The following is a 23205-nucleotide window of genomic DNA, read 5'->3' as shown; positions in this document are numbered from 1 at the left end:
CGCCGGGCCCGGCCGCAGGGCGCAGGCCAGGCCGGCCGCGCAGGGGCCGGCGCCGCGGGGCTCCGTGTCCAGAGCCTGCCGCCTCGCCCGCCCGCGCACGAGCGTACGGTGCTCGCCGGACCGGGAAGCAGCCGCGCTCGGGAGCCGACAGTCTCCGCCGGGGAAACGGCGACCACCCGGCCCGAGGGCCCCCAGCCGCGCCACCCGCCGCACGCAGGCGCACACCGCGCATCAGCTCGGGCTCCCGCCCCTCCGCGAACCTCTCCCTCCACTTCCGGCCCCGCGGGAAGGGGGCTGCCCGGAGCCCGCGGCCGCGCCGGGCCTGGGGCGCCCCCTGCAGGCGGGGCGGGGCCGCGCGCAGGCCCCGCCCCCGGCACGCCCACCGCAGACCCCGCGCCGGAGGCCCCCGGCCAGGCCCCGGCCGCCTTCCTCCTAGTGACCGGGACGCGCCCCTCGCCCGCGTCCGGAGGGCGGCGGGGCCGCGGTTACCATGGCTGCGGGAGGCGAGGGGGCGCGCGGCCCGCCTCTCCGCCCGGTCCCGGCGCGGCCCCGCCCACCAGGGTCCCCGCCCCGCCCTCCCCGCCGCCCGCGCCCTCGCCGTCGCCGCCGCCGCCGCCGCCGCCCGCCGCGGGGCTGGCGGAGCCGGTGGGTGCAGCCCGGGCGCGGCTCGGAGCCTCGGCCAGCGGGCAGCGCCCGGCACCAGCCGACTGGAGCTGGGCCGCGCCCACCGGCCCACCCGGGATGCGACACTGAGGCCCAGCATGGCCGGCCCGGGCCCCACCTTCCGGCTGCACCGGCTGGTCTGGGCGAACCGGCACCGCGAACTGGAGGCCGCGCTGCACAGCGGAGAGGTGAGGCCCCTTCCCCCCGGGCCGCGCGCGCCGAGGGCCCCAGCCCGGGCCACCGGCCCTCAGCGCTGGGCCCTGCCTGAGGTCTGCCCGGCTCCTGCTGCATCGGCCCCCGAGCTCAGCCGTGTCACCTCCCGGGCAGGCAGAGCAAGCAACCCCGCTCCGCTCTCCCCACCCCCTGCCTGCATCTGTCCCGCCAGAGCCCCCCACCAGGCCTGCAGGTCTGCCTGAACCCAGAGGAGGGGCAAGCCTTCCCCCAGCTTCCCTCCCAGGGCCCCTTCTCCACCAGGCCACACAAGTCACCTTCTGCCGTCCGTCCGTATCTCCCCTCCCTCGTGACTCCAGCCCGGTTCAACCCCACAGCCTCCTTGCCTTGGTCTCTCTTGCCTCCAGCTGTGTCCCACCCATCTCCATCTCCCTTAGCACGACATTGAGCAGGAGGATCCTCGGGGACGAACTCCCCTGGAGCTGGCTGTGTCCCTGGGGAATCTGGAATCTGTCAGAGTCCTTCTTCGACATAATGCCAATGTGGGCCGAGAGAGCCGCCAAGGCTGGGCAGGTACCGCACTGGGCTTTCCTTATGGCCAGCGGTGGGGTGGGTGGGTGGGAGGGAGTGACCAGGCCTGGGGCCAGTGGGAAGGCTTTCTTCAGCAATAGGATATCCCTTAGTCCTGCAGGAGGCAGTGAGCACTGGAGACCCAGAGATGGTGCAGTTGGTGCTCCAGTATCGGGACTTCCAGAGGGCCACTCAGAGGCTGGCTGGCATTCCAGAACTGCTCAACAAACTCCGCCAAGTAAGGGCAGGGCACAGGAGGTGACTAGTTAAGTGTGTGATGGTGGGGCCCCATAAGGCAGGGGCCATCTTGGTCACCTGTGTCAGACCTGGCTTAGAAGATCAGCCAGCCCATGCCCTGTGCCTCCTCACCACTGCCCGTCTCCACCCCTCAGCTCGTGGTTATGAGAGAAGAGGACCCCAGGCCATGTGAATGAAATTGGGCCCTTTGAAAGCAAAGTTTTTACCAGCATGGAGTGCCCTGGCACTCGATGTCTCTATAGAACTTTAGACTTTGAGCTTCCCTGAGAATTAGATTTCTCCAAGGAGCGACAGCTGGATGCAAATGGCCTGAGCCACTAGAATGCCTGGTTCTGTGCACAGCCGGCCCTTCTGCAAGCTACAGGGCAAGCATGTCATAGGGCCCCCTCTTCAGACACAGAGGTTCCCGAGGGCCTCTCATATGTTTGTGGAGGAAGACAAGGAGCCACTGGGCCCCCTGGCTTCCAGCCCAAGTGGGGCCTGATGGGTAGCTTTCATTTCTCTCAGGCCCCTGATTTCTACGTGGAGATGAAGTGGGAGTTCACCAGCTGGGGTGAGTGGGGAACCACTTGGCTCCCCAGGGACTTGGACTGGGACCTTTGGGGAAGACTCAAGTGACCTCAGGACTCCCTGCAGTGCCACTTGTGTCCAAGATGTGCCCAAGTGATGTGTACCGAGTGTGGAAGCGGGGTGAGAGCCTGCGGGTGGACACCAGTCTTCTGGGTTTTGAGCACATGACCTGGCAGCGTGGTCGGAGAAGCTTCATCTTCAAGGGCCAGGGTGAGTGCAGGGCTGCTCACAGCAGGCACTCGAATTCTTCATTGTCTTTCTCTGCACTCTGAAGACATGGAGAAAAGCTCAGGGTAGCTGGGTGCTGGTGGCTCAAGCCTGTAAGCCTAGCTGATACTCAGGAGGCTGAGATCTGAGGATCACAGTTCAAAGCCAGCCCCGGCAGGAAGGTCCAATCACCAGAAAACTGGAAATAGAACTGTGGCTCGAAGTGGTAGAGTGCTAGCCTTGAGTACACAAAGCTCAGGGACAGCGCCCAGGCCCAAGTTCAAGCCGCATGACTGACCAAAATTTTAAAGAAAAGCTGAGGGTGGAGGAGAAGCAGGGGCTGAGACTGTACCCACTCCGCAGGAGCTGGTCTGCTGGTGGATCTGTGCTGATTTGTGTCCCCTCCCTACCCTCTTTCAATGGCAGAGGAAGGAGCCCTGGTGATGGAAGTGGACCATGACCGACAGGTGGTACACACAGAGACCTTAGGGATGGCTCTGCACGAGCCTGAAACACTGCTGGCTGCCATGCGGCCCAGCGAAGAGCACGTGGCCAGCCGCCTCACCTCCCCTATAGTCTCCACTCACTTGGATACACGCAATGTGGCCTTTGAGAGGTCAGTTGGGGCCTGGCCTGCTTGGGGCAGCATGGGGGAGAGGTAACAAAAGCCACAGTTGATGAAGGCAGGGTAGGACTATCGTTGCGGCTGCTGGCTAAGGCTTCTGGGAGCTGAGGCCCCCCCAACACCGGAGGCTGCCCAGGTTGAGGGGTCACTTTCCACCTTTTCACAGATGTCTACTCTCACATGAGTGCCCATTCTTCCCATTCTACGAAAATAGCACATTTAGTCTGTTCCTAGACATTTATGTTCTCTCCACCATTTGGACGTGTGTGTGTGTGTGTGTTTGCATGCACAGGTGCACATGCACATGCACTGGTACTGGTGCTTAAACTCAGGGCCTTGCACTCTTGCCCAGCTTTTTTACTCACAGCTGGTTCACTAACATGTGGGTCACATCTCCAGTAGGTCTTTTTGCTCATTCATTGGAGCTAGACTCTCAAGGACTTTTTGGCCCTAGCTGGCTTTAAACTATGATCCTCAGATCTCAGCTTCCTAAGCTAGCTAGGATTACAGGTGTGAGCTACTGTCACTTGGCCCATTTGGCCATCATGAATAATGATGGTATAAACATTTGTTTACAACACTTGAGTATACATGTATCTTCATTTTTCCTGCGTCTATATCTTAGAACAGTTTGAGGCACTTTTTTTTTTTTTGCCATCTGAACTCAGTGCCTGAGCACTGTCCTTGGACTTTTCTCAAGGCTAGAGCTCTACCACTTGAGCGACAGCACCATATCCGGCTTTTTTCCTATGTATGTGGTACTGAGGAATCGAACCCCAGTCTTTGTGCATGCTAAGCAGGCACTCTATCACTAGGCCAATCTCTCGTCCCCTTGAGGGGCTTTTTTCCAGTGGTGCTAAACTATTTCACACTTGTTCTAGCAGCGGAGGATTCCAATTTCTCCACATTCTCATCCAATACTCCTGACGGTTTTCATTCATTCATTCTTGGATTACATTGTTGGATAGAAAGTGGTACCTCAGGGGCCCAGAGTTTGGCCTAGAGGTAGAGTGCTTGCCTAGCATGCACGAAGACCCGGGTTCGATTCCTTGGTACCACATACTTAGAAAAAGCCAGAAGTGATACCGAGACTCAAGTGGTAGAGTTCTAGCCTTGGGAAAAATCCAAGGACAGTGCTCAGGCCCTGAGCTCAAGCCCAGGACTGGCAAAAAAAGAAAGTGGTACCTCATTGTGGATTTGATTTTCATTTTCCTAATGACTAATGATATTAAGTATCTTTTTTTTTTTTTTTTTTTGCCAGTCCTGGGCTTGAGCTCAGGGCCTGAGCGCTGTCCTTGGACTTTCTCAAGGCTAGAGTTCTACCACTTGAGCCTCAGCACCACTTCCGGCTTTTTTCTATATGTGGTACTGAGGAATCAAACCCGGGTCTTCATGCATGCTAGGCAAGCACTTTAACCACTAGGCCAAACTCCCGGCCCCGTAATTAAGTATCTTTTATGTACTTATTGGTCACTTGTGTATCGAAAAATGTCTGTTTAGATTCTTTTTTTTTTTTTCATCTGTTCTTGCCATTCAGATTCTTAACCATGTTTTTAGTTGGGTTTTGTAGGAGTTCTAGATATGTCCCTTACTAGCGATATGATTTGCAAATATGTTCTGCATTTCTGTAGACTGTCTTTCCACTTTTTTGGATGGTATTTTTGTAATCTCTCAATTTTTCTTTATTTATTTTCTTTTTGGCATTTCAGTTGTGGGGGGTTTGAACTCTTGAGTTCATGCTTGCTTGGCTGGCCCTCTGCTACTTGAGCCATGCGTTACAGTGCTGTTTTCTTCACTGTTGATTTTTAGGAGAGTATCTTGCTTCCTCACCCCTCTTGACTGTGTGCCTGAGCCTTGGCGCCTACTTCAGGTTTTGTTCCGTCGCTGGGGTCACAGACGTGAGCCTCCTTGCCCAGCTTCCCTCCTTGGAGACAAAAGCTTACAGACTTTTCTCCCTCTGCTGGTCTGAAACTATGATCCTCCCACGTAGTTAGAATTGCAGGCCAAGAGGGTCTGGCTAAAAAGGTTTTTTTTTGTGTGTGCCCATTATTTTGGGCATACCTAATCAATACATTGCTAAATCTGAAGTCATGAAGATGTTCCCATTTTCTTCTAAAAGTTTTACAGTTTACCTCTTTTAACCATTGTGACCTCATTCTTAAGTGTGCAAGTCCAACTTAATGCTTTCATTCATAACTGTCTAGATAGTTGTTTCAGCCTTTGTTAAAAATGTTGTGCTTTTCCCATTTAGTAGTCTTGTCACTGTTGTTTAAAAAAAATAAATCATCTGGTTCTAGATCAGCTGGAGATTTTTTTTTTCCCCTCAATTCTCCATTCTATTCCACTGGTCTTTTCTTGTGCTAGTACTTTATTGCCTTAGTTACTATTGCTTTATAATAACTTTCACCTTGGAAAGTTTACTTTCTAGTAGTTGTGAATACAAGTAGGAACTACCAGCACTGTGTGTGTGTGTGTGTGTGTGTGTACCCCCATGTGTGTGTGTGTGTACCCCCATGTGTGTGTGTACCCCCATGTGTGTGTGTACCCCCATGTGTGTGTATATGTATGAGCGCTCCTGAACTCAGAGCCTTGAGTTCTTGCTTCGATTTTTCTCTACCATTTGCCACATCTCTCAAGTCAAGCATTTTTGCTGGTTAATTGGAGTTGTGGATTTTTTTTTTGCCAGTACAGGAGCTGGAACTCAGAGGCCAGATTCTCTCCCTGAATTTCTTTTGGTCAAGGCTTTCACTCTACCAGTTTAGCTATAGCATCACTTCCGGCTTTTTCTGGATATGTGGTACTGAGGACTCGAACCTAGGACTTCATGCACACGAGGCAAGCACTCTACCACTAAGCCACATTCCCAGCACTCACAAATTTTTTGTTTTTTTGTTTTTTTGCTTCAAGGCTAGCACTTTACCACTTGCACCACAGCTTCATTTCTGTCTGTTTGACCAACTGGAGGTTAGAAACTCAAGGACTTTTCTGGCTGGCTGGCTTTGAACCATGATCCTTAGATCTCAGCCTTCTGAGTAGCTAAGAGTACACGTGTGAGCCACCAAGTGTTGTTTGGTCTCAAAACTCTTCACCTCAAATGATCTTTCTTACTTTAGCCTCTCCTGTATCTGGCTCTAAAGATTTATACCACTGTATCCAGCTTTCTCTTCCTTCCCTTCTTCTTTCCCCTTCTTTCCCCTCCCTCCCTCTCTCCCTCTCTCTCTCCCTCCCTCCCTCTCTCCCTCCCTTCCTCCCTCCCTTCCTTCTTTCCTTCCTTCCTTTGTGCTGATACCAGGGCTTGAACCCAGAGCCTAGGCCCCGTCCTTGAGCTTTTGCTCAGTGCTGTGCCCATTACTTGAGCCACAGCTCTGCTTCTTTTTTTTTTCAGTAGTTTATTAGAGATGAGAGTCTTATGGACTTTCCTGCCCAAGCTGGCTTTGAACTGTGATCCTCAGATCTCAGCCTCCTGAGTAGCTAGAATTACAAGCATGAACCACCAGCCTGGCTCTCTGTGAACTTTTGGCAGTTTGAACTTGAGGCCTGAGCATTGTCCCGGAACTCTTTTTCCTCAAGGCTAGTGCTCTACAACTTTGAGCCACAGCACCACATCTGACTCTCGTGGTTAATTGAAGGTAAGAGTCTCATGGACTTCCCTGCCCAGGCTGGCTTTGAACAGTGATTCTCAGATCTCATCTCCTAAGTAGCTGGAATTACAGATGTGAGCTACCAGTACCTGGCTTCTTCTTTCTTAATATATTTATTTACAGCTCTGTATTTCCCTCTAGCATGGCCTTAACTGTGTCCTGTGAGTTTGGATTTGTTGTGTCTTCATGTCCATGATCTCTACTTTTAGTTTGGTTCAAGTTTTCTTTCATAAGTTCAAAGTGATCTAACCTATGGGATTTTTCATGTGCATTTGAGAAGGGTGAAGTGTTCTCAAAAGATCTGTAAAAGTCGAATTTAAAGCATTGCTTATGCCTTTTGCTTCTTTGTCTTCTACTTGTTCTTTCATTATTGAAAGCAGCTCCCCAAGGATAGAAAGTACATGAAAATGTTAGAAATGAATTCTTTATTTGCCTTTTGAATTTGTCTCTATTTTTGTTTCATTTTTATTTTTATTTTTGCCACTCCTGAGGCTTGAACTCTCTGGGTGCTGTCCCTGAACTCCTGTTGTTCAAGGCTAGCACTTTACCACCTGAGCCTTTTCTGAGTAGTTTATTGGAGATATGAGTCTCACAGACTTTCCTGCCTGGGCTAGCTTTGAACCATGATCCCTAGATCACAGTCTCCTGAGTAGCTAGGAATACAGGTATGAGCCACCAGTGCCTTACGCTTTGTGTGTGTGTGTGTGTGTGTGCGTGCGTGCCAGTCCTGGGGCTTGAGCGCAGGGCCTGAGCACTGTCCTTGGACTTTCTCAAGGCTAGAGCTCTACCACTTGAGCCACAGCACCACTTCCAGCTTTTTTCTATGTATATGGCACCAAGAAATTGAACCCTGATCCTCGTGCATGCTAGGCGAGCACTCTACCACTAGGCCACACTTCTGGCCTTATTGAGGCTGGGAAAAACAAAGTGTCATACTGAAGTTTCAAATATTTTCTTTTTTTTTTTTTTTTGCCAGTCCTGGGCTTGAGCTCAGGGCCTGAGCACTGTCCTTGGACTTTCTCAAGGCTAGAGCTCTACCACTTGAGCCTCAGCACCACTTCCGGCTTTTTGCTATATGTGGCACTGAGGAATTGAACCCGGGTCTTCATGCATGCTAGGCAAGCACTTTAACCACTAGGCCAAATTCCTGGCCCCTCAAATATTTTCATTTTGTTTGCCAGTACTGGGGTTTGAACTCAGAGTGTCAAAGTTGCTTGGCTACTATGCCAATAGTCTGGCTATTATTACTATAATTATTTTGCTGGCACTTTTGGAATTGGAGTCTTGCAGAGTTTTCCACACAGGCTGACTAGATACTGTTGAATTAGATATGGTATTGTTTTCTGGGGTCTTTTGTTTGTTTGTTTTTTGTCAGTCGTAGGGCTTGTACTCTGGACCTGGGCACTGTTCCTGAGCTCTTCAGCTTAAGGCTATCGCTCTTCCACTTGAGCTATAGTGCCACTTCTAGTGTTCTGGTGGTGAATTGGAGATAGGAGTCTCAAGGACTTTTGTGCCTGGGCTGGCTTTGAACCACCAGATTTGATCCTCAGCTCTCAGCCTCCTGAGTAGCTAGGATTACAGGCATGAGTCACTGGCACCCAGCTCAGACATGTTTTTTTTTTTTTTTCCCCATATATTTTTATTGTAATTAATAGAAGGGTTACATTATATTCACCAGATAGAAGGTGCATTATTTCATAAACATTGATACCTTTTCTCATGTCTTGGTCCCCATTTCCCTCCCCCCATCAGACATGGTTTTTAACTTTTCTGTGTGCGCGCTGGTTCTAGAGCTTGAACTCAGCACCTGGGCACTGTCCCTGAGCTCCTTTTTGCTCGACTAACTTTTTACCCTTTTGAGCCACAGTGCCACTTCAGGTTTCCTAGTGATTAATTGGCGCTGTCTCACAGACTTCCTTGCCTAAGCTGGCTTTGAACCACAATTCTCTGATCTGAGACTCCTCAGTAGTTAGGATTACAGGCATGAGTCACTGGGGTCTAGCTAGTTCTTAACTCTTTATTATGAAAATTTTAAGATAAGAGCTGGGTTTGGGAGTATATAGTTCAGAGGTAGAGTACTTATCTGACATGTATGCCTGAGGCCCTAAGTTCAGAAATCAGTACCAAAGAAAGAACAAAGGAGGGGGTGAGAGAGGAGAAGGACTCAGAAGAGAACTCAGAGAGAGGGAGGAGGAAGCAAGGGAGGAAAGGCGGATGGTGTATGTACGCCGTCACCCAGCTTCAGCATTCACATTTCATCCATCTTGCGGAAGCTATCCTTCCTCTCCTTTTCCCTCTTGGCTTTCTGAAAATATTTTAAAGCACATGCCCATCCTCTCATCTCAACAGTAAATGTTTCTGTACTAGCAGATAAGGATAAGGATATTTATTTTTGCCAGTCCTGGGGCTTGAACTCAGGACCTGAGCACTGTCCTTGGGCTTTTCCTCAAGGCTAGAGCTCTACCACTCGATCCACAGCACCATTTCTGACTTTTCTGTGTAAGTGGTACAGAGGAATCAAACCTGGGTCTTCGTGCGGGCTAGGCAAGCACTCTACCACTAGGCCAAACTCCCAGCCCAAGATAAGGATATTTATAAACCCTGCCTCAACACCATGATGACCTCTAATGAGATGAATCTCCTCCTCAGTCCCGGTCCACGTGTTCGCAGCCGCCATACCCTCTTCCAGATTCCTGTACGTCTCACAGTGGAGAGTGGCCCTGGGGGCTGGGTGGCCCGGGCTAGTGAGTTGGAGGATTGTGTGGAGGCCTCACAAACTTCTGTTTGTTTCAGGAACAAATGTGGCATCTGGGGATGGCGGTCTGAGAAGATGGAGACTGTGAGCGGCTATGAAGCCAAGGCAAGAGAGGCCCCTGGGGGGGGTGGGGGGGGACAAGGTCCAGGAGCTCAGCTTCACCACCCCTTGCCCCCACATTCCACTGCCCCCATGTGGAGGGAGAGACAGGAGCTCTTCCAGCCTGGAAGTTCTGTGTGACCAAGGAAATTCATGAGCGGCCTGGCCTGCTCGGCCCCTCCTGGGCTGTGAGGTCAAATGTCTCTCCTAGTTAGTGACTCCTGGGGTTCAGACCCGGCCATCCGTATGGGGAAGTTTCTGAATGCCTAGCTTCCTGTGTCCTCCTCTGCTCCCCAGGTATACAGTGCCACCAACGTGGAGCTGGTGACACGCACACGCACAGAACACCTCTCTGATCAGGACAAGTCGAGGACCAAAGGTAAACCCAGGTGCGCCTGCCTGCTGCCCAGTCACATGCTGGTCTGGGGCCTGGGCCAGAATACTGGGGACCAGCTGGGAGGCTCCACTATTCCCTCTGTCCCCTTACTGCCCAGAAGGAGGGCTCCCTGGTAGAGGCAGGGGGCAGTCTGGCAGAAGCCCAGTTTCCCCTTACGGGCTCCTTCTTCTGCTTCCCAGCAGGGAAGACTCCATTCCAGTCCTTCCTAGGGATGGCCCAGCAGCATTCCTCCTACAGTGGGGTGAGCAGGGCTGGGGGAGGGCTGGGTGGAGCCTGGGTGGGCAGGATGGTCCCATCCTGGTCAGCCTGAGGTCTCAGTCTGGTCCTGGGACCTACCCAGGCTCCTGTGCAGCAAGCAGCCAGCCCCACCAACCCCACAGCCATTTCCCCTGAAGAATACTTTGACCCCAGCTTCAGCCTGGAATCAAGAAACATTGGCCGCCCCATCGAGATGTCCAGCAAAGTACAGAGGTGAGGCCTGGGGGCTGGCTGGGGACTTGAAGGGTGGACACTCTGCCTGGACCCCCTGTCGATTTCTGCCATGCATGGGACCATCGTAGGTCCTGCTCCACCAGCAGGCCTCTTTCTTACGTGTGTTTCTGAGTGCCCAGTGTCCAGGGACTGGTGAAACTTGTTTGCAGGACTGAGTGACTACTGAATAGCACCATCTGTGGATTTTTTCAGAACAATTCAACTTGGGGCTGGGAGTTTGGCCTAGTGGTAGAGTGTTTGTATAGCATACATGAAGCCCTGGGTTCAATTTCTCAGTACCACATGCACAGAAAAAGCCAGAAATGGTACTGTTGCTCAAGTGGGTAGAGTGCTAGCCAAAGCAAAAGAAGCTTAGGGACAGTGCCCTAACCCTGAGTTCAAGCCCTTAGGACTAGGGGGAAAAAAGATTCAACTTAATGGGCATGGACCAGAGGACAGAGCATGGCAAGGTGCTATCACAACTGTGTGTGTCACAGTCAATGTCTCGCCCCTGTGAGTTTGATTTCCCACTTATGGACAAGTCAAGTCACCCTTGCAGGGAGTAGATGTGAATGGTCACAGTGGAAAGAGCCTAACCCTCCAGGCAACCTCACAGAGACCCTCTCACCCACCGCAGGTAGAGCTGGGATTCAAACTCCTGCAGTCCTGACCTTTGGCCTGAGCTAGACACATCAGTACCACAAAATATGAGGTGCTGGCTAACTCTGGTAGGGGAGGAGGACAGGGCCGTGGACAAAGCCCCAAGAGAACTCCACAGCCTGGCCTCCCCATCCAGACCAGGTGACCAGGCACAAAGCCATGAGCACTGACCTGGGCTCGGGGATTGAGGCAGCTTGGACTTCAGGGCAAGGCTGGAGGGCTGTCTCGAGGGGAGAGCAGGGGCAGCTGAGCAGGTGAGAGAGAGGACCATGACTCCATGTTCTGGCCTTCTGGGCAGGTTCAAGGCGACACTGTGGCTGAGCGAGGAGCACCCGCTCTCTCTGGGTGACCAGGTGACACCTATCATTGACCTGATGGCCATCAGCAATGCTCACTTTGCGAAGCTGCGTGACTTTATTACCCTGCGCCTCCCACCAGGCTTCCCGGTCAAGATTGGTGAGCGGGGCGGGGCCGGGGTACGGGTCTTCCTCAAGGATGTGGAACTGCAAGGATCAGGCAGCTCAGTCCCAGCTGTCTCCTCCCAGAGATTCCCCTCTTCCATGTGCTCAATGCCCGCATCACCTTCAGCAACCTGTGCGGCTGTGACGAGCCCTTGAGCTCTGTGTGGGTGCCGGCCTCCAGCGCTGCGGCAGGCGTCTCAGGTACCGATGCAGGAGGCTGTGTGGCTCTCTGGTGGCTGGGTGGCTGAGCCTCAGGCTGAGCCTCCTTCCCTGCTGCCTGCCCAGGGAGCCCCTTCCCATGTGAGGTGGACCCCACTGTGTTTGAAGTGCCCGAGGGGTACAGCGTGCTGGGTGCAGAGCGCAGCGAGCCCCTTCGGGATGAAGATGACGATCTGCTACAGTTTGCCATCCAGCAGAGCCTGCTGGAGGCGGGCACAGAGGCAGAGCAGGTGGGACTTGGCCGCAGGGTGGACCTTGGCAGCGGCGACCACAGGGCTGAGTTGACAGCTTGGGCTCTGGCTTTACAGGTGACTGTGTGGGAAGCCCTGACCAACACGAGACCTGGCACTCACCCTCCTCCTCAAGCCACAGTATTTGAGGAGCAGCTTCAGTTGGAGAGGTGAGACCCTGCGGGACCCGTCAGGTCCCCTGCCGTGGTTGGGAAAGTCTTGGTCCTAGGACCCCAGCCCTTCATCAAGGCAGCACTGCTCACCATCAAAATGAGTGGGAGAGCTGGGCCCAGTGGCTCACGTCTGTCATCCTAGCTATTCAGGAGGCTGAGATCTGAAGATCGTGGTTCAAAGCCAGCCTGGGCACTAAAGTCGGAGAGACCCATCTCCAGTTAACCATTAGAAAACTGGAAGTGGCACTGTGGCTCCGGGGACGGGCAGTAGCCTTGATTTGAAGAGCTCAGGGACAGTGTCCAGGCCCAGAGTTCAAGCCCCATGACCACCACCACCACCACCCAAAAAAAAAAAATTGGTGGGAGACAGGGAGACAGTCCTTGTACCTGCCCTTTGCTCTCCTCCTCCCTCTCTGACACCTATCCTTGTCTCCCAGAGCCCTGCGCCTTCCCCTCTCTCCTTCAACGTTCTAGTTCACTGGTCTGCTCTCCCCTCTTACCTTTGCCTGGAAGGGCCCTCCAGGAAAGCTTGCAGCTGTCCACAGAATCCAGGGGTCCAGAATCCTCTCAGAGCACGCCCCCATCCCATGCCCCCCCAAGCTTTGAGGAGCAGCTTCGCTTGGCTCTGGAGTTGTCTTCGAGGGAGCAGGAGGAGCGGGAGCGGAGGGGCCAGCAGGAGGAAGAGGACTTACAGCGCATCCTGCAGCTGTCACTTACCGAGCACTGAGCCTCCTGGCCCCGGGAGGGCCATCCTGGCCACTCCTTCTACCTGCTTTTGTAATTTATTTATTTATAAACTGCTGCTGAGCCTGGAGTCCTGGGGGTGGGCAGGAATGGAGATGGAAATAAAGAGGCCGTCAGCAGAGGACTTGTTCTACTCACTGGGCTAGAGCTCGTGACCGCAGATCCAGCCTGGAATCCAAGTCAAGGCCTTGGCCTCTCTTACCTCTAGTATTTCTGCTGTAGGAGACCACTCCCACACCTTGGGCTGCTGGAGCCGAAGGTGTCCCTACACAGTCCCAACAGTTTCCCGGGGCCCTGCGCCGCTGCCTGATGGAGTCCTAGGTTCTGACACCCAGCCTGGCCTTCTGGAGCCTGGCCCCCAGGTCCAACTCAGCCCCTCCCCGTAGTGCCGGCCCACGGTACCCCTGACTCCTTCCCGGGTGGCTTCTCTCTGCACAGCTGCAAGTCGGACTTAGCCCTGCCCTGTGCGCCTCCAAGGTGGACCCGAGGGGTGGCTGAGGTAGACCCGCCCCGCTGACCTCGGAGGCCTGTGTCCTCCACCCCGGCCACGCTGGGACCCACCTCCGCCAGGTGACCGCGGATGAGACCCGAGGCCGCCCGCGTCATCCAGCGGGGCGGAGGCTGGGTAGCCGCGACGCTTCCGGGACACCGCAAACCCGGGGCGGGAGGGGACGGGAGGGAAGGCCCCCGCTCACCTGCGCCAGGCAGGCCCCGCCCCTCACCTGCGCCAGGCCCCGCCCTCCGCGCGGAGGGGGCGGGCGGCGGCGGGGCGCCGGCTCGCGGGCCGCTGGGCGCGCGGCGGTCCCTTTAAGGGCCGTCCCCGAGGAGGTGCCAGGCCCGGCGACTCCGGTCTCCTTCCTGGTCCGGTGGGGCCGCGGGAGGGGGCCGCGCCCGCAGGTTGCCCAGCCGCCCCCGCCCGGCCCGGCCCATGGCCCTGGTCACCGTGAGCCGCTCGCCCCCGGCCAGCGGCCACTCCTCGCCCGTGGGGCTCGCGGTGAGTCCGGCTCTGCCCAGCCCGCGCGGGGGCTGCCAGCCGGGCCTGGGCGCGCTCGCCCTGCCCGCCCTGCCCGCCCTGCCCGCCCGGGCGGCCGCCCCGCCCTGGCGAGGTGGGTGGAGGGGTCCTGGAGCCGAGGCCCCGAGCGCCGGCCCGGGCCGGGGGAGGGAGGGGAGGGAGGGGAGGGAGGGGAGCGGCTCCCACCCTCACTCTCCCGCGGGCCGGGGCTGCTTTCTCGGCAGGGCGCCGCCCAGCGCAGAGGCCGGCTCCAGCGCAGGTGAGCCCCTGCTCCGCCCGCGTCCCCGCCCTGCCCCGGCCTGGCGCCGCCACCTTCACGCCACACAGACCTCGCTAGCGCACGCACGGGTCTGGCAGGCCACCCAGCCAGCCCAGCCGCCCTGGCTTCACTTGCCCCGGGCAGTTTGCCTCACCTACTCCCCTGTCTCAGGCCAGCGGCCAGAGGCCCGGCCGCAGGATTGACTGGCCTCCAGCCATGCTGACAGCAGCCCCTTCTGCCTCAGACCAGTGGACAGAGGCTGGAGAGCTTGAGGCTGACTCTCTCCCAGTACCTGGGCCACCACCAGAGGCCTGTGAAGACGCAGACTCTCCACCGCATTCGGCCTGATCCCTGGGAGGGGAACGAGTGAAAAGCCACTTTCCATAGAACCCCCCCCCTAACCATCTCCAACCATTCTGCCAGGCAGAGCTTTGCAGTGCTCCGTGGGGCTGTCCTGGGACTACAGGATGGAGGGGACAGTGGGGATGTGGTTGAGGCTGGCTCTGAGCCAGTGGAGGACCCCCCTGGTGAGGAGCCACCCCACGGTGACCAGACTGACGGGCAGGGGGCCCAGAGTCCTCGGAAACAGGTGCAGAGGCGGCACCTACATCTCATGGTGGAGTTGCTGAGGCCACAGGACGACATCCGCCTGGTGAGGACCCACCATGGGAGGGTGCTGGAGCTCGGGAGCAGTGGTACACAAGGGGGGCCCTCCAGGCAGTGGAGGGACCGTCTGCCGCTCTAGCTAAAGATGTCTTGGTCACCTGTGATCACTCAGCTGGGAAGATGGAGGACATAGGTTCTGTGAGAGTCACAGGGTCGAATTCAACCCATGAGATCTGGCAGGCAGTGCGCTGGAGAGGACTGGGTAAAGGGCAGGACACCCCACATGAGGCTGAGGTCTGCTGAATCTCAGAGTAGCTCCCCAATTCAGCTTGAGACAGCAAAAGAGAGCTGAGTTTGGAATAAAAACACCAGCCTTCTCAGTGTAATTAAGTCAGTCCATATAGTTTTTTGTTGTTGTTGGTTGTGGGGCTTGAACCCTGGGCCTGGGTGCTGTCCCTGAGCTCTTCAGCTCAAGGCTACCATCCTACCCCTTGAGCGTCAGCACCACTTCTGGTTTTTGGGTGGTTAATTGGAGATAAGAGTCCCATGGACGTTAGTGCCTGGGCTGGCTTTGAACCATGATCCTCAGATCTCAGCCTCCTGAGTAGTTAGGATTACAGGCGTGAGCCACTGTGCCCAACTAGTCCATATAGTTTTTTTTTTTTTTTTTTTTTTTGCCAGTCCTGGGCTTGAGCTCAGGGCCTGAGCACTGTCCTTGGACTTTCTCAAGGCTGGAGCTCTACCACTTGAGCCTCAGCACCACTTCCGGCTTTTTTCTATGTATGTGGTACCAAGGAATCGAACCCGGGTCTTCGCGCATGCTAGGCAAGCACTTTAACCACTAGGCCAAACTCCTGGCCCCTCCATATAGTTTTTAGTGCTAAACAATTCCTGATTTATGATGGCACTTTTTTTTAGTGGGTCATGGGGCTTGAACTCAGCCTGAGCACTGTTCCTGAGCAAGCAATTCAGCTCAAGGCTACCACCCTACCCTTGAGCCAAGCCCCACTTCCCATTTTCTAGAGGTTAATTGGAGATAAGAGTCTCAGGTCCTTTTGTACCTGGGCTGGCTTTGAACCTTGATCCTCAGATCTCAGCCTCCTGAGTAGTTAGGATTATAGGTGTGAGCCACCACACCTGGCTAATGGCATGATTTTTTAAAAACCTTGGACCAGGAGTTTGGCCTAGTGGTAGAGTGCTTGCCTACCATGTACAAAGACCTAGGTTCGATTCATTGGTACCACATACATAGAAAAAGCTGAAAATGGTGCTGTGGCTCAAGTGGCAAAGCTCTGGCCTTCAGAAAGCCCAAGAACAGTGTTCAGGCCCTGAGTTCAAGCCCCAGGACTGGCAAAAAATAAAACAAAGAAAAACCTTGCAAGGCAGAAACAAACCCAGGCCAGTTCAGTCCCATTCTGCCCTTTACCACAATCAGCTTTTATGTTGGACTATGAGAGCCACTGGTTAGGAAGTTGGGGGTGGGGACGGGGAGACACAGGGGTCGGCAAGCTGTTCTGAAACAGTGTGTGTCCTGTGGGGCAGGGATCAGTGTCCCTCTCTCCATCTCTCACAGGCAGCCCAGCTGGAGGCAGCCCGGCCCCCTCGGCTCCGCTACCTATTGGTGGTCTCCTCAGGAGAATGTCTAAGCCAGGAGGAGACAGTGCTCCTCGGGGTGGACTTCCCTGACAGCAGGTATGATCAGGGCAGGGAGGGAGGGGGCGAGGAATGAGATGAACAGTGACGCTTGTGTCTCCTGCCAGCTCTCCCAGCTGCACCCTGGGCCTGGTCTTACCCCTCTGGAGTGACACTCAGGTGTACCTAGATGGAGATGGGTAAGAGATGGCAACAGGAGAGGGGAAGGGGAGAGGGCAGCCCACACAGAGAGGAACAAACTGGGCCTGGGACGTGTGTCCTACTCTCAGCAATACTTCAAATTTACTCTGATCTTGCGTAAGTCATCTAACTTCTCTGGGCTTCAGTCTCCTCACATCTGGGAAATTGGGAGTGTTTGGTTTTTCCTTTGCCATTCCTGGGGCTTGAACTCAGGGCTTGGGTACTGTCCCTGAGATTCTTTTGCTCAAGGCTAGCATTCTACCAAAGCATCACTTCTGGCTCGTTCTGCTATGTGGTATTGGGGAACCAAATCCAGGGAGGGTTTCATGCATGCTAGGGAAGCACTCTATCACTAAGCCACATTCCCAGCCAGCACAGGGATTTCGATTGAGAACCTGGAGTTTCCTGCAGGGGCTTCAGTGTGACATCTGGTGGGCAGAGCCGAATCTTCAAGCCCATCTCCATCCAGACCATGTGGTAAGCACCATGGTGGCCCAGCCTTGGGCCAGCATCCTCTTCTTAGGAGGGGAGCAGGGCCTGGCAGAGGGCAGCAGGGGGGGAGGGGGAATCTGACCCAGTCCTTCCTCCTATCCCAGGGCCACTCTCCAGGTGTTGCACCAGGCCTGTGAGGCAGCTCTTGGCAGTGGCCTAGTGCCTGGTGGCTGTGCTCTTGCCTGGGCTGCCCACTACCAGGAGAAACTGAACTCCGACCAGAGCTGCCTCAACGAGTGGATGGCCATGGCTGACCTGGAGTCCCTGCGGCCTCCTAGTGCTGAGACTGACCAGTCAGTGTGGGTCAGGGGTGAAGGTGGGCTGATGGGGGAGGTGGGCGGCACAGAGAGCAGAAGGGCCCCTGACTGGGGGGCTCCCTCCCAGGCCCTCAGAACAGGAGCAGATGGAGCAAGCCATTCGGGTTGAGCTGTGGCAGGTGTTGGACTCCAGTGACCTAGAGACCGTCACTTCCAAAGAGGTAGGTAGGGACTGGGGACCCTAGCCAGGGGTGTAGGCTTGCTGTTCTTGGATCCTTTCCACCCTATTCTCCTCCAGTTCTGGGCCATCCTCTAATGATCCAGCTTCAGTGTCCAGGTGGGATGGGTACTGTCCCCAGAAGCCCCAGAGGGGCTAGGGCCAGGAGCCTCTCTGCTGATCAAGCCATGCCTGCAGATCCGCCAGGCCCTGGAGCTGCGCCTAGGCTGCCCTCTCCAACAGTACCGTGATTTCATCGACAACCAGATGCTCTTGCTCATGGCCCAGCAAGACCGGGCTTCCCGAATCTTCCCCCACCTTTACCTGGTGAGTGTGGCTGTGGTGTGAGACAGTGCAGCTGCTATAAGGGGCACAGCAGGAGGCCAAGGCCTGGTTCTTCTCTCCTATCCCACAGGGCTCTGAGTGGAATGCGGCCAACCTGGAGGAGCTGCAAAGAAACAGGTGGGCTTCCATGCCCCTGATCAAAGCTAGCTTGTCTTCCCTTTACTTCAGCCTCTCCAGTGGGGACCTGGCCAGCTTTTGGCATCTCAGATCACCCTCGGCCCCACTGTGAGGCTACTATCCTTGTATCAGCTCACATGCCAAGATAGGATAGTGACTTAGTGGTCCCATTGATGGCCCCTGGTCCTCTCTTCTCCCTACTCTCTAAAGCAAGTGCAGAAATAAGGCCTCAACTGTCCTGAGATCAGCTAGCACTTGGCAAGCAGAACACACTCCTGTGCACCTGGCCACACTGCAGGAGGATGCCCTCTCCCAATCAAGACATGACTCCCTGCTTGGATAGGCACCTGTCTTCTCTCCACATGGGCTTCTGGGATTTCTGCTCTGGTCCCTGTCCTTAGGGGCTGCAGCTTAACTCTAAAGCTGTTCTGTAGCCGAGTTCTAAGAATGATGGAAGGGTTAGTGTTGCTGATCTCATGTCCTTGGACTCAGTGGAGAAATGCACAGAAGAAAAAAAAAAAAAAAAGATGGCCACGAGTTTGGCCTAGTGGTTAAAGTGCTTGCCTAGCATGCATGAAGACCCGGGTTCGATTCCTCGGTACCACATATAGAAAAAAGCTGGAAGTGGTGCTGAGGCTCAAGTGGTAGAGCTCTAGCCTTGAGAAAGTCCAAGGACAGTGCTCAGGCCCTGAGCCCAAGCCCAGGACTGGAAAAAAAAAAAAAAAAAAAAAAAAGATGTGAGTCAACTGACAGCAGGGCACTTTTCTTCCCACAGTCAGTGCTGCACCACCTGACTTCAAACTAAGAACAATGCTGGTGGCACATGCTTATAATATTAGCGTCTTAGGAGGAAGAGGATTCTGGTTCAATGCCAGCCTAGGTAGGAAAGTCTGTGAGACTCTCATCTCCAATTAACCAGCAAAAAGGTAGACCTGTGATAGAGCACCAGTTTTAAGCAAAAACAACTAAAGAACAGTACCCAGGCCTTGAGTTCAAGCTCCAGTACCAGCATAAAAAGAAAACAAGGGCCGGAAACGTGGCCTAGTGGTAGAGTGCTTGCCTAGCATGCACGAAGCCCTAGGTTCGAGTCCTTGGTACCACATGCACGGAGTGGTGTTGTGGCTCAAGTCATAGAGCATTAGCCTGATAAAGCCCAAGGACAGTGCCCAGGCCCTGAGTTCAAGCCCCAAGCCTGGCAAAAACAAAACAATGGCCAAACCCAAATGCTCGGGGTCTGCCAGGTACAGCACAGTGACCTGTGTGGCCTGGCCCTGCTGCCAAGCGAGCCCAGCTCCGGTCCTCTGGTGCAGGGTGAGCCACATCTTGAACATGGCCCGGGAGATTGACAACTTCTACCCCGAGCGCTTCACCTACCACAATGTGCGACTGTGGGATGAGGAGTCAGCCCAGCTGCTGCCCCACTGGAAGGAGACGCACAACTTCATTGAGGAGGCGAGGTTGGGTTCCCTGTGCTGGGCTTACTGGCTGAGCCCCCCTACTCTACCTTCAGCTCTCTTCCCTCCTTCAGCTCTTGGTATCCCCCCTGCCTTCTCCCTGATCTATTACTTACCCCTCACTGTGCTGCTGGGCCTTGGGTGGCTCTGTGGGGTGCAGGGGCCAGGCTGACCACACCCCCTCCACAGAGCACAGGGCACCCGCGTGCTGGTCCATTGTAAGATGGGCGTCAGTCGTTCAGCCGCCACAGTAGTGGCCTATGCCATGAAGCAGTATGGCTGGGGCCTGGAGAAGGCGCTTCTCCACGTGCAGGGGCTCCGGCCCATCGCCCGCCCCAACCCCGGCTTCCTGCGCCAGCTGCAGACCTACCAGGGCATTCTGACTGCCAGGTATGGAGTGGGGCACAAGAGGACGGATGTGTATGCTGAGGGTGGCCGCTGTGTCACTCAGCTGACTCAGTCCCTTCTTCACAGCCGGCAGAGCCATGTCTGGGAGCAGAAAGTGGGTGGGGCCTCCCCAGAGGAGCCCCTGGCCCCGGAAGTCTGTACACCATACCCACCTCTCCCGCCAGAACCCGGGGGCAACGGGGAGGGGAAGGTCATGGATCTGGAGGAAAGTCCACGGGGCCCAAAGGAGGAGGCGGGGCTGCGGCCCCGGATCAACCTCCGGGGGGTCATGCGCTCCATCAGCCTCCTGGAGCCCTCGGAGCTGGAGCCAGACAGCAGCGTGGAGGCCGCTGACCTGCCGGAGGTGAGGCTGGAGTGCAGTGGCTGCTCCCCGGGAGGACAGGCGGCCAGGGAAAACTAGCATGGGTGCCGGGTTTCAGGCTCCAGGCCGGTGCACGCTCTCCCCACGGCTCTCCTGGGCTCTCTGCCCTCCGGAAGTGTCGCCCTTTTCTCCCTGCCACACTGTCCACTGAAAAGGCCCACCTGAGGATGGGGACCATGTCCTAGGGTGCTCCTTTGTGTTCCTCAGAGCAGCCGAGGACACCCCCGTGAGGGCAGCAGCCCGGGGTCTGCAGCCACAGGCTGGCTTTGGGGTGCCTCTAGGCCTGCATGGTGTGGGCAAGATGGTCTCTGAAGCCCTTTCTGGTCTGAGAAAACACAGGAAAGGCCAAATGGAGAGGGGCCCTGGCCTTCAGCACCCGCATACCAACTGAATGAGAGCCCTGTGCATTTAATGCTGTGGGCACAAGGCTAGAGCAGGAAGCTGGCCCTGGCAGGAGGAAACCAGTCCCTTATGACTTCATGTCAGATGGCTGGCAAGAGGCTTATGGAGGAGCGCTGGGCACAGACCTCCAGGGAGGCACAGGGGTTGATAGAGAAGTACAGATGCTGCCAAAGGCACCCTGACAGACACAGCTACCCAGTGCAGTTCAGGGCCAGAGCTTGCTGGGTTGACTAGAAGGGCGGGGGTGGAGAGAAGGAAAGGTTGGTGAGGCCTGGGGCAGGTGCAGAGGTCAGCAGGAGGCTGAGCTAGCACTCTTCTCTCCTTGGGAACTGTGGATTGACTCCACGAGCATTCTGCACCTACCCTTTTCCGTGGCTTATGCCCTCACCCATCCAGGTCTTCTCTTCCCATGAGTCTTCAGATGAAGAGTCTCCTCAGCCCTTCCCCCAGCTCTCAAGCGCCAAGGGAGACCGCCGGCTCCGCAGGGGGCCTTGGCCTGCCCTCAAGTCTCGCCAGTCTGTGGTTGCCCTGCAGAGCGCTGCCCTGGTAGCCAGCCGGGCTAGGGCCTTCCAGGAGCAGGAAGAGGGCCAGGGAGAGGCCAGCAGGTCCTCCACACACAGACTTCGGAAGGTGGTGAGACAGACTAACGTGGACAACAGCTGAGAGGAAGGCGAGGCCTTAGCTCTCCCGTGCTCATGCACCTCTGGACACTAAATAGACTTGGACAAGTACCTGGAAGGCCTGTGGACCACATGCTCCATGGCCCTTCTCCAGCACTCCCAAGACCTGCCACTACAGCCTAAGGGCGAAGACCCACCTCCACCTGCCAAGGGCTCAGACTACATTGGGGATGTGGGTAGTGTCTAAAGGTGCCTTCTGGGGTGACAATACACCTACATTCGTTTTCAACTCACCCTAAAATGCTCACCTGAAGCCATGGAAATGTGACCCAGCATTTTCAGGGCAGCTTTTCTGTCTCAAGCCCCTTACCATGGTCCACCCTCCTTTGTTCCTTCTTTGCTGCCCTCCCCACTGTGCCGCTAGAGGCAGCTAGGTCGGGGAACAATGTCCAGGAGGCAGACAGGAACCCAAGTCCCTTGCCCTGTGCACCTCACACTTGGCCTTTACAGTCTCATCTGCTGTCCCCTACCTTCCTCCCAACTTCCTTCTTTCGTGGCCCTTACTGGGTCACAGGGCGCCAGGCCAAACAAAAAAAAGAGTGTGCTGGTCCTCTGGCCACCCACTTTTTCATAGTCTTATAGTATGTGGCTTTGTACTGAGAAATAAAAAACAACAACAACAACAAAAACCCACAGTTATTTTCCATTTGATGATGAAGCCACCTGTCTTTCAGTCAGTTCCGCCTCTGTTTACACTCCCTACTCTTTCTAGCTTGTTCAGTCTCCCAGGTATCTCATGACAGACCTGGTTGGGAGAGTGGAGCATTTAGGGGTGGGGAGGGAAGTATAGGGAGGAAAGGAGCTGGAGTGGGGCTCAAGGGGGAAAGCTGGGTGCTGGTGGCTCCTGCCTATAATCCTATCTCCTCAGAAGGCTGAGAGCTGAGGATTGTAGTTCCCAGCCAGTCTGGGCAGGAAAGTCTGTGAGACTCCTATCTCCATTAAACTACTCAGAAAAAGGCAGAAGTAGTGCTGTGGCTCAAGTGGTAGAGCACTAGCCTTGAATAAAAGATGTTCAAGTATAATACCAGGCCTAGAGTTCAAGCCCCAGAACTGGTGAGAGACAGACAGAGAGAGGGTGAGGTGGGGGAAGGGAGAATGGGAAGGAAAGGAGGCAGCCAGTGCCATCTCCCTGATGTCTGGGGCAGGGCCAGGGTAAATATTAGCTTCCTGCACCTTTTACCAGATCCCTGGGGAGCAAGTCTACAAGGGTGACAGGCCTTTGGTTCTGTTGGGATTGCCTGAAGGGAGTTACTCATGAGGAAGTGCAAGCTGTTGCTGCCTCATCTGAAGAAGACCTGGCCTGCTCTAAAAGCTAAAACTCCTTTGGACAACTGATGTTCTTCCCTCCTCTCTTCCTCCCTCCCCACCCCCTCTCAGTACTTGGGCATGAACCTGTGCACTAGGCATTAGTCAAGCACACTGTTGCTTAATATCTGTCACCAGCCCCCTCCCCTGGCAATACTGACAGGGAGGCACAGAGGTTGACAGCTGACTATGGATGTTGCCAAAGACACATAGACACAAGTGCTTCAGCCATACCCACAACCCCAATGGGTTCACAGAGTTTACTGAATGGAGCAGTTTCCTGCTCGCATCCTCCCTCTTTTTGAAATTACCAGGGAACTTGGTACCAAAGTTATCTTGGTTTGGGATAAGGATATGACCCCCAACTCCTGTCCTCAAAGCCAGTGTCAGTGGTGTAGCTGGGCTGAGGCTTCACTGGCTGACATCTAGTGTCTCTCAGGCTGTTGGGCTGAGGGAGGGGGGTCGGGTGCAAGGGGGAAGACTCCAGTGTTATTCTAATCCTGAAACATTCAGAGGCCGGAGACCTGGGTTCCAATCCTGAAT

General features: G+C 55.3%; 2 protein-coding genes across 6 annotated transcripts; both read left to right on the top strand.

Moving 5' to 3' along the window:
• Window positions 1-620: 620 nt before the first annotated feature.
• On the top strand, window positions 621-13035 carry Ankrd13d (ankyrin repeat domain 13D). Of its 5 annotated transcripts, none has more exons than XM_090347277.1 (15): window positions 621-851; window positions 1272-1407; window positions 1518-1642; window positions 2170-2215; window positions 2299-2442; window positions 2866-3055; window positions 9499-9565; window positions 9857-9938; window positions 10139-10197; window positions 10297-10427; window positions 11386-11543; window positions 11633-11749; window positions 11834-11997; window positions 12076-12167; window positions 12684-13035. In XM_090347277.1, the coding sequence occupies exons 1-15, from the start codon at window positions 762-764 to the stop codon at window positions 12895-12897; spliced, it is 1815 nt and encodes a 604-aa protein (XP_090203403.1). In that variant the 5' UTR covers window positions 621-761; the 3' UTR covers window positions 12898-13035. The 5 variants fall into 5 exon arrangements, with proteins under 5 accessions (XP_090203403.1, XP_090203402.1, XP_090203405.1 ...); XM_090347276.1 differs by having other exon boundaries at window positions 10136-10197; XM_090347279.1 differs by having other exon boundaries at window positions 9857-9948; window positions 10337-10427.
• A 706-nt stretch (window positions 13036-13741) lies between these two features.
• On the top strand, window positions 13742-21968 carry Ssh3 (slingshot protein phosphatase 3). Its single transcript, XM_090347275.1, has 14 exons — window positions 13742-13908; window positions 14151-14185; window positions 14609-14837; window positions 16365-16483; window positions 16552-16623; window positions 17036-17101; window positions 17221-17415; window positions 17501-17594; window positions 17789-17917; window positions 18006-18052; window positions 19363-19509; window positions 19696-19896; window positions 19981-20257; window positions 21074-21968. Exons 1-14 carry the CDS (start codon window positions 13843-13845, stop codon window positions 21338-21340), a joined length of 1944 nt encoding a protein of 647 aa, XP_090203401.1. The 5' UTR covers window positions 13742-13842; the 3' UTR covers window positions 21341-21968.
• The last annotated feature ends 1237 nt before the right edge of the window (window positions 21969-23205 follow it).

The sequence above is a fragment of the Megascapheus bottae genome, chromosome 16, assembly GCF_031878675.1.
Source record: "Megascapheus bottae isolate mThoBot1 chromosome 16, mThoBot2.hap1, whole genome shotgun sequence".
Classification (NCBI taxonomy): domain Eukaryota; kingdom Metazoa; phylum Chordata; class Mammalia; order Rodentia; family Geomyidae; genus Megascapheus; species Megascapheus bottae.
This window is presented reverse-complemented; position numbering and strand designations above follow the sequence as displayed.

Coding starts and splice junctions, on each gene's coding strand:
- Ankrd13d (XM_090347276.1), top strand. CDS start 762: ATGGCCGGCCCGGGCCCCACCTTCCGGCTGCACCGGCTGGTCTGGGCG. Junction 1,643..2,169: donor TGCTCAACAAACTCCGCCAA/GTAAGGGCAGGG, acceptor CATTTCTCTCAG/GCCCCTGATTTCTACGTGGA. Junction 10,198..10,296: donor AGCATTCCTCCTACAGTGGG/GTGAGCAGGGCT, acceptor GGACCTACCCAG/GCTCCTGTGCAGCAAGCAGC.
- Ssh3 (XM_090347275.1), top strand. CDS start 13,843: ATGGCCCTGGTCACCGTGAGCCGCTCGCCCCCGGCCAGCGGCCACTCC. Junction 14,838..16,364: donor CACAGGACGACATCCGCCTG/GTGAGGACCCAC, acceptor CATCTCTCACAG/GCAGCCCAGCTGGAGGCAGC. Junction 16,624..17,035: donor GTGTACCTAGATGGAGATGG/GTAAGAGATGGC, acceptor AGTTTCCTGCAG/GGGCTTCAGTGTGACATCTG.